This window comes from Clytia hemisphaerica, unplaced genomic scaffold (assembly GCF_902728285.1).
Source record: "Clytia hemisphaerica strain Z4C2 unplaced genomic scaffold, Clytia hemisphaerica genome assembly, whole genome shotgun sequence".
Taxonomy (NCBI): Eukaryota; Metazoa; Cnidaria; class Hydrozoa; order Leptothecata; family Clytiidae; genus Clytia; species Clytia hemisphaerica.
Window position 1 is genome coordinate 455,438 of NW_027104500.1, and position 13,377 is coordinate 468,814.

The 13,377-nt window shown below is 34.9% G+C and overlaps 1 protein-coding gene across 1 annotated transcript; it reads right to left on the bottom strand.

The window, feature by feature from the left end:
• Positions 1-946: 946 nt before the first annotated feature.
• LOC136821752 (agrin-like) lies at positions 947-9,941 on the bottom strand. Its single transcript, XM_067077962.1, has 7 exons — positions 9,844-9,941; positions 9,298-9,435; positions 3,316-3,402; positions 2,886-3,005; positions 2,196-2,309; positions 1,574-1,822; positions 947-1,348 (listed from the first exon to the last, which is right to left on the bottom strand). Exons 1-7 carry the CDS (start codon positions 9,878-9,880, stop codon positions 1,227-1,229), a joined length of 867 nt encoding a protein of 288 aa, XP_066934063.1. The 5' UTR covers positions 9,881-9,941; the 3' UTR covers positions 947-1,226.
• Positions 9,942-13,377: the final 3,436 nt, after the last annotated feature.

Below are 13,377 nucleotides of genomic sequence, written 5' to 3' on the forward strand. Positions count from 1 at the left end.
CGAAGCGGGACAGTGGAAGGGTGTGGCACAATTCTTGTTTGGGTACGAAGCGGGACAGTGGAAGGGTGTGGTATAATTCCAGTTTGGGTACGAAGCGGGACAGTGGAAGGGTGTGGCACAATTTTTGTTTGGGTACGAAGCGGGACAGTGGAAGGGTGTGGCACAATTCCAATTTGGGTACGAAGCAGGACAGTGGAAGGGTGTGGCGTAATTCTAATTTGGGTACGAAGCGGGACAGTGGAAGGGTGTGGCGTAATTCCGATTTGGGTACGAAACGGGACAGTGGAAGGGTGTGGCATAATTCCAATTTGGGTACGAAGCGGGACAGTCGACAATCGCCGTCTTGGGTATGAAGCGGGACAGTCAAAAATCGTCGTTTTGGGTGCGACGCGGGACAGTCGAAAGTGACGGAAAATTTTTTGGTCTGTAAAATTGTTGTTGGGCGCGAAGCGGGACAGTCGCTTTCACTGTCCGGGTTATACCCATGTACCACGCTAACCCGACCTGATCCCAAATTAGAAATAAAAAGAAACGAAATTACGGTTGGTTAAAACCCAAATTTGTTGCATGAAATAATAGAAAATACAATTTCTTTACATAGATTCAAAAATGATTTTACAATATTTACTGCAAAAAGGTTGGTAGTAAAGATGTGATCACTTATTATATTTTTGGTCATTATTTTCTAGGTTATAGGTTGTGTACGTGAGGTTTGATAACCTTTTACTTCTAGTTCTAAGTCACAGCAAAACACAGACCCGGTGGGATTTTTTCTGCCACTGAGGGTAAAAGTAACGGACAAAAACTCGACGGGGATCGACCCATGCAATTCACTGGGGATGGATAAACTAGCACGATATTTTGCAGTGAGGATTAGCTTATTTGATTATTTTCAACGGGGATAAAATTAAATGGTAGTTCCAGAAAGAAACAACAGATTCTAATGTTTCCCTTTTTGAATTACTTAAAACTTTTATTGGCTCTTCATTCTGCATTTTTGAACAAGGTTCTAACAAATTCTTGAGTGTTTAGAAATTCTAAATTGAGGCATCCCCTTCAGGTGGTTTTCAACCCTGTCGAACTTATCAGATGAAGAGATTTGTAATTGTAACTTCATTGTCTTTTAACGAGCGTTTTACTCCTTCGCATGTTTCCGACGTACTTGCGCTATTGTCTAAATCCGCCAGTGCCCTTATAGGTTTTCCTTCCTCATCAGATGATGTTATCTAGCACTTTTTACAAGAATGTTTGCACATATCTACAGTTTTTTGAAGGTGACGTTTATTACAAAATCCAGCTCGTGCGATCGATTGACAAAAATACCGACTTCTTTGGTCAATGCAGGGTTCTAAGAATGAGAAAAACATAAAACTATAAAAAACATCGAAGGTAATGTTGATTAGATAGCCTTTAGAAAATAAGTAGACATCCATAGAGTATGGCTAGGTTAGCTTATGGAATATTGTAGAATGAATAACACGTTAAATAGAACACGGAAAAATGACATTTTAAATTTTTCAGTTTGTGATACTTTTTGGGATCTCATTTATAGGAAAAATATGAAACGTTTTACCTTTTATATTTAAGCTAGGACATTTTCCATAGTTCTGAATCTTAGCAATATTTGGTATTTCACAGTTCGAATGAAGCAATCGGCATTTGTTTTTATATTCCTTGCCATCCCTTCCACAAACTGTTCCGGTAAAATGATCGCCCGGATCACAATGTACTCGACACCCGCAATACGGTACTCCTAAATGATCAACTCGACATCTTGTGTTAGGTTTCGTGCAAATGAAGCCTTGACAGGGGTCTTTGACTCCTAGAGTTAAATAGAGTTGAAAATTTTATTTGCTTTTTCAAGGACACCACGGCTGATATTAATAACAGTAAGAGGCTTTTTATTAACACGAACCTTTTCAATTTGTGTTAGTAAAATGACTAGTAATATTCGTGTAATAAGGTAGTTTCAACCACATTTCTGGATATATTTTAGTCAATAAGTTATAAAAATCAGAAAAGTGGATATGTGTAAATCTTATCTCTAAGTAAGTAAGAAACTGTGTCCCAGCTGGCACACAATGTTGTTTCAACGTTCATATAACGTTATATGGACGTTGTGAACGTTAGATAAACGTTGAAACAACGTTATGTGCCAGCTGGGGTATTATAATGAATCGTAACATTGACTTTACCACAAACATGACAAGATTTGCGACATCGATTATACGTTTTTGATTTGTCTGTATCACAACGTCCACGACGTGCAAAGAACGGACATTCTGTGGAGGCTGAATCTTCGCATGGTCCTGTAAATGAAGAATATACAAACTATTATCCTGGATGTAAATGGTTGAGAATCACTGGAAATGGCTTTGAAAAGGGAAATGCCCTTCCCCTCACAGTCCCCAAAGTTGCAATTTTGAGACTGGGCAATCGTCCAACGACTCTCCACTGTCCTAGGTCTAGGATCAGGCTTTTCCGCTAAAAATCTATACATTGTGGGAAGGGGGGATGGACAAACCCTTTCAAGTCAAAAATAAATATTTCTAGGAAATTTGTAGATACCCATGGAAATTTTAGAAAATCTTTTTACCCACTGGAAAGATAAAACACTTTTTTACACTCTCGGAAATTCTTCTCGGATTACCCTGGAAATATTGGTCCGTCCTTACCATCGTCTAGTCCGTTCTACCTGACAATTGGTTTGTTCTAACAAGATTAGTAATGAATTCGAGTGAGATAACATGTAATGGAAACTCAGGACCAGGTGAAAAAAGACGCAAATAAGTTTTCAGGAGAATGATTTTATTTGGAAAAAAACCGAGGTTGGTGAGGGATAAAAAAAGCACATCCGAACATTAGGAAAAATGGGAATTTCTTACGACACATCCTGCAAGAGTTGAGACACAGATTTGAAAACTGTTTGAATCGAGGTTTCCCACAGAAGCCTGCTCTCACTATGGATTGACAAAAATATGAGCTTCTTTCATCCTGACATGGCTCTGAAAAATAAGGAATTGAATAGTTAGTCTAAATATAATCTAAGGGTAAAGTGAATGGACTTGGGAAGGAGCTCGATGCTTCTTTTAATACTTTTAGCTTTCTCCTGCATCTAGTGCTCTGATCGAGCTCTAGCCCTCAGCGGTATTATTGTAAATTTTCATTCGAATACCAATGGAGCGATAGTCTTTAGCTATAAAATTAGGTATTTGAAGATGGCTTTGAGTAGCAATATTCTAACTCTTAAGGACCAATGACGGAAATGTCTTCCTCATTGAGAATAGCATTGAGGAGAATAGAAAAGTTTCTTACCTTTACAGCCTTGAAAGTAAGGTCCTTTAGCAGGTGTCTTCCCATCGTGGCAACATCCGTACCGTGTTGAGCGGCATTTAACATCACCTGAACAGTAAAGAATTCAGGATACAGCGTCGTCAATATTTCTTATTTACCCGATAGGGGCCAACATGTTTCTCACCAAAGATGCCTATGTCAACGGGTCAACGCGTTTATTTTAAGCTAACACACCTTTCCCGTAATTCAAACTTCTCAGAAATGGCCCGGGAAAATGTGCGCTCCACCGTTGTGTATAAAATTGTTTGGGAGGTAAACGAATGCGTTTTTGCCAGCGAGGGGTTAGGGAAAGTGGGTTTTCAGTTTCTAACTTTTGATAGCGATCTTCTTTTGGCAAAAGATTTTAAGGGTGGTATAATATCATGAAATTTGAGGGGATTTTGTTCGACAGAACTTAAGAAAAGCTCAAAAAACCAACTATCCCTGAGGAAACGTAGGCAAAAACGGGTTTGATTACCTCCAGAGCCCAAACGGTGGAGAGCATCAAAATAATGCACGCGCATTAGTTTTACGAATTACGGGAAAGGTGTATTGGACGGGTGTGCATAGCACTACTTCGTCACATATCCTTACTTCGTCTCCTATTGTTATTTTCTTTTCTACGTCATAATGTATGCTTAAAAATTAAACAGCTAAATATACATGGTTTCTACTAGATTATTGTTAATCATTTAAACAACATGACGTAACATATGCTATTATGCAAGCTAATAAGTTGATTGACAGATATCTTTGAATAAAATATGGCAAATTGATTGACAGATATATTTTTCTAGAATACATAAAGCAATTACGTCGTTAGGTGTGAAAATGATAGGCGAAGAGGTAAATGAAAAACATATTTTGACCATGTGACCAAGTAAGGATAAATTTTTTTGCCTGATCTGCAAAATCTAACTTTCAAGTCATGTGAAAAAGTAAGGATTATCTTTTTGACTGATCTGTAAAATTTAACTTTTAAATCACGTGACCTTGTAGTGGGAATATAACTGCGAAATCTAACTTTCAAGTCATGTGACCAAGTAAGGATAAATCATTTTTGACTGATCTGCAAAATCTAACTTTCAAGTCATGTGACCAAGTAAGGATAAATTTTTTTTGACTGATCTGAAAAATCTAACTTTCAAGTCATGTGACCAATTAAGGATAAATTTTTTTGCCTGATCTGCGAAATCTAATTTTCAAGTCATGTGACCAAGTAAGGATAAATTGTTTTTGACTGACCTGCAAAATCTAACTTTCAAGTCATGTGGCCAAGTAAGGATAAATTTTTTTGACTGATCTGCAAAATCTAACTTCAAGTCATGTGACCAAGTAAGGATAAATCTTTTTGACTGATCTGCAAAATCTAACTTTCAAGTCATGTGACCAAGTAAGGATAAATTTTTTTGCCTGATTTGCGAAATCTAACTTTCAAGTCATGTGACCAAGTGAAGATAAATTATTTTTGACTGATCTGCAAAATCTAACTTTCAAGTCATGTGACCAAGTAAGGATAAATTTATTTGACTGATCTGCAAAATCTAACTTTCAAGTCATGTGACCAAGTAAGGATAAATTTTTTTTGACTGATCTGAAAAATCTAACTTTCAAGTCATGTGACCAATTAAGGATAAATTTTTTTGCCTGATCTGCGAAATCTAACTTTCAAGTCATGTGACCAAGTAAGGATAAATTGTTTTTGACTGATCTGCAAAATCTAACTTTCAAGTCATGTGACCAAGTAAGGATAATTTTTTTTTGACTGATCTGCAAAATCTAACTTTCAAGTCATGTGACCAAGTAAGGATAAATCTTTTTGACTGATCTGCAAAATCTAACTTTCAAGTCGTGTGACCAAGTAAGGATAAATTTTTTTGCCTGATCTGCGAAATCTTACTTTCAAGTCATGTGACCAAGTAAGGATATTTTTTTTTTGACTGATCTGCAAAATCTAACTTTCAAGTCATGTGACCAAGTAAGGATAAATTTTTTGACTGACCTGCAAAATCTAACTTTCAAGTCATGTGGCCAAGTAAGGATAAATTTTTTTGACTGATCTGCAAAATCTAACTTTCAAGTCATGTGACCAAGTAAGGATAAATTTTTTTTGACTGATCTGCAAAATCTAACTTTCAAGTCATGTGACCAAGTAAGGATAAATTTTTTTGACTGATCTGCAAAATCTAACTTTCAAGTCATGTGACCAAGTAAGGATAAATTTTTTTGCCTGATCTGCGAAATCTAACTTTCAAGTCATGTGACCAAGTGAGGATAAATTTTTTGACTGATCTGCAAATCTAACTTTCAAGTCATGTGACCAAGTAAGGATAAATTTTTTTGACTGATCTGCAAAATCTAACTTTCAAGTCATGTGACCAAGTAAGGATAATTTATTTTGACTGATCTGCAAAATCTAACTTTCAAGTCATGTGACCAAGTAAGGATAAATTTTTTTTGACTGATCTGCAAAATCTAACTTTCAAGTCATGTGACCAAGTAAGGATAAATTATTTTTGCCTGATCTGCGAAATCTAACTTTCAAGTCATGTGACCAAGTAAGGATACATTTTTTTTGACTGATCTGAAAAATCTAAAATCTAACTTTCAAGTCATGTGACCAATTAAGGATAAATTTTTTTGCCTGATCTGCGAAATCTAATTTTCAAGTCATGTGACCAAGTAAGGATAAATTGTTTTTGACTGATCTGCAAAATCTAACTTTCAAGTCATGTGACCAAGTAAGGATAAATCTTTTTGACTGATCTGCAAAATCTAACTTTTAAATCACGTGACCATTTAGTGGGAATATAAATTTTTGCGAAATTTTTAAAGAACTCTTACGCAATGCATCGTCATGACCAAGTAAGGATACATTTTTTTGACCACACATCAACATTTTGCTTTTAATTAATGTCAAACCAGAATAATTATCAAAATAATTTTACAACGGAGTTTAAAAAAATACTTACCAACATCTCTTCGTCATCTTCTTTTATAGGATTATATGTAAGCTCGATGTCCAAATTCCCTGATAAATATAACCGTGCCACTTTTTTGTCCTGGTTTGTGCGCTCCCTTCCTTTCACCATATTCTGACCATCATTTTGAATTATATTGACGAATAATTCATAATCTTCGTCTTCTATAGCCGTATTCTATAAGACGGTTCTCGGTTTTGATTACATTTCCAAAAAGCAGAATAAAAACGTAAAAAATAATAATTTTGCTTTTTCTTCTCATACTTTCTTGTTTTATTTCGTCACGAAAAAAAGCCATTTGCTTCAGAAGTTTTTTTCTGACAATGTGTAGAGCACCTGCGCATGCGTATTATGGTTTCTTCGAGACATTTCTTTAGATATTCAATCACGATTGTTCATCGTGCACTCACTCTTCAAAATATTACATATATATTAGTGATTTGATTGGTCAGTTAAAGAAATGTAATTTAGGTATATGGTAGGTATTTCACATATTTTAACTCAAGAAACTTTACAAATTGCACAAATAAAAAACGTTTTCGGTCAATTTTTTACCCATTAAGAATGTTCATAGTTTTAACTAACAAACACTACTCGGTCACGCCTTTTTACTCATTAGAAATGATCATACTTGCATCCAAACACCAAAACACTACTTGGTCACGCCATTTTAATCATAAGAAATATTCCTAATTTGGACCGAAAACTCCAAACACTAATTGATCACATTTTTTTTATCCTTAAAAATGCTTATAGTTTTCACCAAAAGACCAAACACTACTTGGTCACGTTTTTCCATTCACTAGAAATGTTAATAACTTGGAACAAAAACACCAAACACTACTTGGTCACGTCTTTTTACCCCTTAGAAATTAATCATACTTGCATCCAAACACCAAAACAGTACTTGGTCACGCCATTTTACTCATAAGAAATATTCCTAATTTGGACCAAAAATTCCAAACACTAATTGATCACATTTTTTTTATCCTTAAAAATGCTCATAGTTTGCACCAAAAGACCAAACACTACTTGGTCACGTTTTTCCATTCACTAGAAATTTTAATAACTTGGAACAAAAACACCAAACACTACTTGGTCACGTCTTTTTACCCATTAGAAATGATCATACTTGCATCCAAACACCAAAACACTACTTGGTCACGCCATTTTACTCATAAGAAATATTCCTAGTTTGGACCGAAAACTCCAAACACTAATTGATCACATTTTTTTCATCCTTAAAAATGCTCATAGTTTGCACCAAAAGACCAAACACTACTTGGTCACGCCTTTTTACCCATTAGAAATGATCATACTTTCACACAAAAACACCAAACACTACTTGGTCACATTTTTTTCTTCATAAGAAAAGTTCATAATTTGGTCGCTACTTTTTACTCATTAAAAATATTCCTAATTTGGATATTTGGATCATAAACACTAAACACTACTTGGTCACGCTGCTTTACTCGAAAGAATTTTTCTTAATTTGGACCTCAAACACCTAATACTACTTCGTTACGCCTTTTTTCTCATTAGAAATGTTCATAGTTTGGACCAAAAACACCAAACACTACTTGGTCGCAACTCTTTACTCCTTAAACATTCAGATATTTTTCGCATAAAACCCCATCAAATGTTACTTAATCATATCTTTCATTAAAAGCTCTCCTCACTTCCATTATTCGTCCAAAAATTTCTTCGATATTTAAAGAATTTTACGATATATTGAAAGTTCAGGTGCAGAGGAGTTGCTACCTTGCACTTTTGCGGCCGAAACGCCCGACAAGACAGAATAAGATATACCTGTTTCTATTGAGATTTTTTAAAAACATTCAATTTTTTTAAAGCTTTAGGGTGTTCTTTCTTTTGAATCTTAACCCTAAAAATATTATTAAAATTTTTACGGCGATCTTTAACCGGTAAGACCGAATTTAAGGGATCCCAGCCGTGATCAGGATAGGATAGAGTGATCTGTCGAAAACGAAAGTGTCCCAGAACTTGTGACCTGGTTGATGTATGTATCAAAAAACTTCTTTCTTCTACATTTTGACTTGTTATAAGGAGACTTTATCATTACTTTTAGAGATACGAAAGAAACAAGCTGAAAAAATTTCGATTTTTAAAACTTCCACAGATAGATCAATGTGAAAACTAATTTATCTAAAATTATTTGAAAAATAATTTCAAATTCGATTCCTATTTTATTAGTTTTTTTAGTGCCGCTTCTTAGAAACCGTATACAGTATGTTCTTTACAAAGTTTTTGATAAAAAAAGGGTTCAGACATTGAGATTTCAACCTTTTGTAACCTTTTGTATTACTTTTTGCTAGACGGAACAAGAAAGCGATCATCCATTCACTTTATTAGTTTGCTTGTTAACACCTTTAAAAAAAAGAGAGATCAACCATAGACTATTTCTTGTATCATTTGTTTATTAACACCTTCACATGAAAGAATGAAAGAACAATTTTTTTTGTTCAATTTCAACAGCTATAAAGGTGTTACAGAACAATACAATAAAAAAAAGCAAGTAGAAACCACCTCTAATCTCAAGATCAATCAGAAATAATTTATGCGATTATTCATGCATATATTATGACGTAAAAGAGAAAATAACAATAGGAGACGAAGTAAGGATATGTGACGAAGTAGTGCTATGCACAGACGGGGCTTTTCTGAACTGGAGCTCACATGTAATTAAGACGCCCTGTTTTAAGTTCTCTGTTAGTAGTTCCAAAACAAATTTTTGCCACACGTTAATTGTTTGGCTGCAGGACTGCATAAATTATTTTGATGACCAGGCAGACGGAAAAGAATCAGTGTTCCTTTGAAATTACCATTTTCAATGGTTTTCCTCACTTGAGGTATAAATCAAGGGAATTATATTGTTCAAGTTTCAGGCATAGGGTTATAAGAATATTTTGGATATTTTCTACTGAATTTCCGCATGCTTACAAAATAAAGCGAACATATTTACCACAAACTCCACAGTGCTTTCTACAGAAGATTCTGACAAGGAAACGTCTTTTGGTACACGCGTCATGGTTCTGCATCAATGTACATCGGTATGCGTTCAAAAGGTCTTTGCATTCCCGTGATATTACCAAATTTAGACCTGAAAGAAAAATTTGACACTCTTCTGAATTACACTTTATTTTTATAAGAACAAACTATATAAGAACATAAGGCTTCGATGGCGAAAATATTAAGAACAAATTAACAACATTTTTAGGTTTTGCGGACTCTAAAACACCCGATTTCTTAAGAAAATGGACAAAAATACTCAAAAAATGGCGAAAATAAGAACATGTTTAAGAACTTTTCATCAAAAATTTACTTCGTTCTGATAAAACTAAGTTAGTTTGAGCTCAAATTATACACCTCTTTCTCAAAGACCAGGCATATTTTTTCCGTCTGTCGGTGTAAAAATAAAGAAATACGTGCCAGGGTATTTAAACAAAATAAAACAGCGCACAGTTGAAACCATTTATAAACCCAGTTGAATTTCAAGAAAAGAACATACCCACAAGAAAGGCGAATAAGAGCAAGCACCATTCCATTTGTCGTTACTTCTTTCACCAGGCGAGCTTATAAATTAAACTTTCGCCATACCTGTGACTTCGTCAGTCAAGTTTTTGGAGTATGATGCACCACATCTTCGTCGCGGTTTTTTGTATCATCCCACGAATCCGAAATGATTTGATCATTTAGATAAAATCAATACTATCTGAGTTCATGTACCCACAATAGTTTTTAAAACTAGACATAGCTTACACTAAATGCCACCCACCATATCAATTTTATAGTCTAAAATAAACAAATTAAAGTCTGAGACAGCAGACTGAATACTTTTTTGAATTTCTGAATCAAACCGTTTGGTCTAAATAAAAAAGAGCCTCAAAGATGAAAATAATACAGTAATACACAAAGAATAAATTACAAAAATACTGTTTGTCCTTTGAAGATATATTTATTTGTATGAGGGTGTTTATTTGGAGTTAAAACCATTGAGTTTAAAGCCCGAAGGGCTAGATGGGAATCTTTAACCTTTCTTAGGCAAGAAAAAGTGAAGCCTTAAAATACACGCCGTATTTTTGATGATGGTTTGAATCTAGCAATTCCTTTGTTTTCGTGGGATATTTTTTTCGAAATTAAGCGGTAAATATTAGTTTCAATCTGTCATTTGTGTAAAAAACAGACGGGTCGCTCAAGGCCGCGCAACTTTGGTAGAATTTGTTGGCTTCAAATCGCTACCAAGGAGATTCGATTCTAGCCCTTCGGGCTTATACTTCATTGGTTAAAACCCACAGAGTGCAGATGTCTTGAATTTGGAACTTTCGATGTCAATATCTTAGGATAGAATCACTGATTAACAACTTTGACTTGAATTTTTTTAATGCTTTTCATTATAGCTATTCATGGATTAAGTTTCATTTTTCATGCAGGAATCCTTAACAAGGGAACTCATAGGTCGTCTTCAGATCTGAAAGTTTAAGTTTAAGGTTTAAGTAGTACTTTGTTGATATGGGAATCCAATCATAATCACTTTTCTTTTGTAATCATCGATTGGCGATCTCGAGGAATCTCCTTTCCTAACTTGAAATCATGTCATCTTCTCTCTTGAGATACTTTGAAACAAAAAAGATTTCAGGGAATCCCTCTGCAAAACACTAATTCGTATTCGTTTAAGCCATTACTGCTAGAGATGCTCCGAGCGTCATAAATTTCACGTTCTTTTTTCTTCATTTACAAAAGGAGTATGCTTTTCACTTGCGAATTCTGATTTCTTCTATTCAGAAAAAACATCGTAAAAACTTTTTTTTTAAACCAGAGGATGATTCCTTTTAAAACTTTGGTTTAACTAATGAGGAGCGTGCCGTTAGATACAAAAGAAATATAAAAGAAATATGTAGACCTAATTGCTTTAAACCTTGGTCTGAACACGACCATAGCAAGGATTTATTTTACACTGGATATACAGGGTGTCCCTAATTAAAGTATCGAGTTTGGACATGCGATTGAGTAGAAAAGTTTGTGTGTGTTATCGCTAAAATATAAGAACGTTCTCCATCACACAGGCTTATTACAAAAGGTAGTTACAACGTATAAATTAATCGTAATGACAAAGAGGGTGTCCCTAATTAAAGTATCGAGTCGAAACACAACTATGAGTAGAAAGTTTTATGTGCGTGTTCACAAAATTGTATTTTAAGCTCTCCCTCTTTTTTCTTTGTCATTACGATTAATTTATACGTTGTAACTACCTTTTGTAATAAGCCTGTGTGATGGAGAACGTTCAGCGATAACACACACAAACTTTTCTACTCAATCGCATGTTCAAACTCGATACTTTAATTAGGGACACCCTAACATGCGATTGAGTAGAAAAGTTTGTGTGTGTTATCGCTAAAATATAAGAACGTTCTCCATCACACGGGCTTATTACAAAAGGTAGTTACAACGTATAAATTAATCGTAATGACAAAGAAAAAAGAGGGAGAGCTTAAAATACAATTTTGTGAACACGCACATAAAACTTTCTACTCATAGTTGTGTTTCGACTCGATACTTTAATTAGGGACACCCTGTACAAGTACCTGATTTTTTCTGATTTGTCATGTTCTAGCTTTGTCCGCAGTAATAATATTATTGTTCACCCTCCTTCCCTGATTAAATGATTTTTCAAAACATTTTAATTGCGTTTCTTAATATCGAAAATCATTCATCCGATTCCCAAAAGAGAATTAAAATTTTCCTGTGAGAGTCAGATCCTTCTATTTAATTGCCAATTACGTGTCGTTACGACGTTTCAAGTTGTGAGAAAGATGCAAAAAAAAAGTAAACAGTGGGATGGAGCATGTTGCATTGCACCAACGCGAAAAAAACTTCTTGTCTCCCTAAGCTTTTACTGAGAAATTTCAATGTTGACTCAAAAAAGTCACAAAAAAGTATGGCATTTCAATTTTGTTTAAGATTTCAATTAATAGTATATTAAGAAAGGTAGTCAAAAGATTCCCACAAACGTAAACTTTCTCAGATTGCGGATCTGTATGTGTTAGAACCAAACTGTTAATTTGACGAAAACTCGAAAAAAAACATGACCAGCAGGCATTAGATAACCTGAGATCAGATTTTGGTTGTTTTCTACCCACCGCACGCTGAAGCTCTAACGGGATGGGTGAAAACATACAATCTGACAAATATGCTATCTCAAAATCGTAAGGACCGCGTTCGTCTAAAAGGACTGGGGATGACAATAACAAAGTTGCGTGATTGTGTTTACGAATAGGGCGCCGTATCAGTTTAAGTTGTAAAATTTTCCACGGGAGGACTATTTTCCTCAGATGTATAATTTTCAAGTGTCTTCAGAGGTTTACCGTGCACGTAAGAAAATTATTAACGGTTGTTATCAGGTTAGCATTGGAGGACTGAAGTGAACTCAAGCGTTTTTGCAGTTCTGGGATTTTCTAGGCTAGCCACTTACCGATAAGCTTTTACTGGTAAATTTTTTACCAATGTATATACCGGTAAATTTTTATTGGTAAAAAAATTATGGATAGGAATTTTAACCGATATAAATCAATCTTATGGCAAATAAATCTATTGTTATCGGTAAAATCTATAAAGTTATCGGTAATCGAATGAATTGCTACATGGAAGGTCACATATCTCAAATATCTCTATAATTATATATCTATGTATCTGTAATTTATTTAAACACGACTGTACACATAATCAAAAGATAGAGCCGGTAACCCCCTTTATACGGAAAACTATAAATACGGGATAGCCGTGTACGAAAAAAAAACAAAAAAAAGGACGGCGATAATGTTTACCATCTGCACAACCTCGCGACCAAGCTGGCACACAACGGTGTTTCAACGTTTATCTCACATTATATAGACGTTATGAACATTAGATGGACGTTGAAACAACGTTGTGTGCCAGCTGGGGAAGCTATGGAAGTCACCTACGCTCGTTGTGCTCGCTGTGGTGGCAATGACATTGCGGTGTTGCACTCACAGGGTTGTTTTTTATTTGTAAATATTTTTTCTCA

Coding starts and splice junctions, on each gene's coding strand:
- LOC136821752 (XM_067077962.1), bottom strand. CDS start 9,880: ATGGAATGGTGCTTGCTCTTATTCGCCTTTCTTGTGG. Junction 3,403..9,297: donor AAAGCACTGTGGAGTTTGTG/GTAAATATGTTC, acceptor TTTACTGTTCAG/GTGATGTTAAATGCCGCTCA. Junction 1,349..1,573: donor TCCTAGCTTAAATATAAAAG/GTAAAACGTTTC, acceptor TCTCATTCTTAG/AACCCTGCATTGACCAAAGA.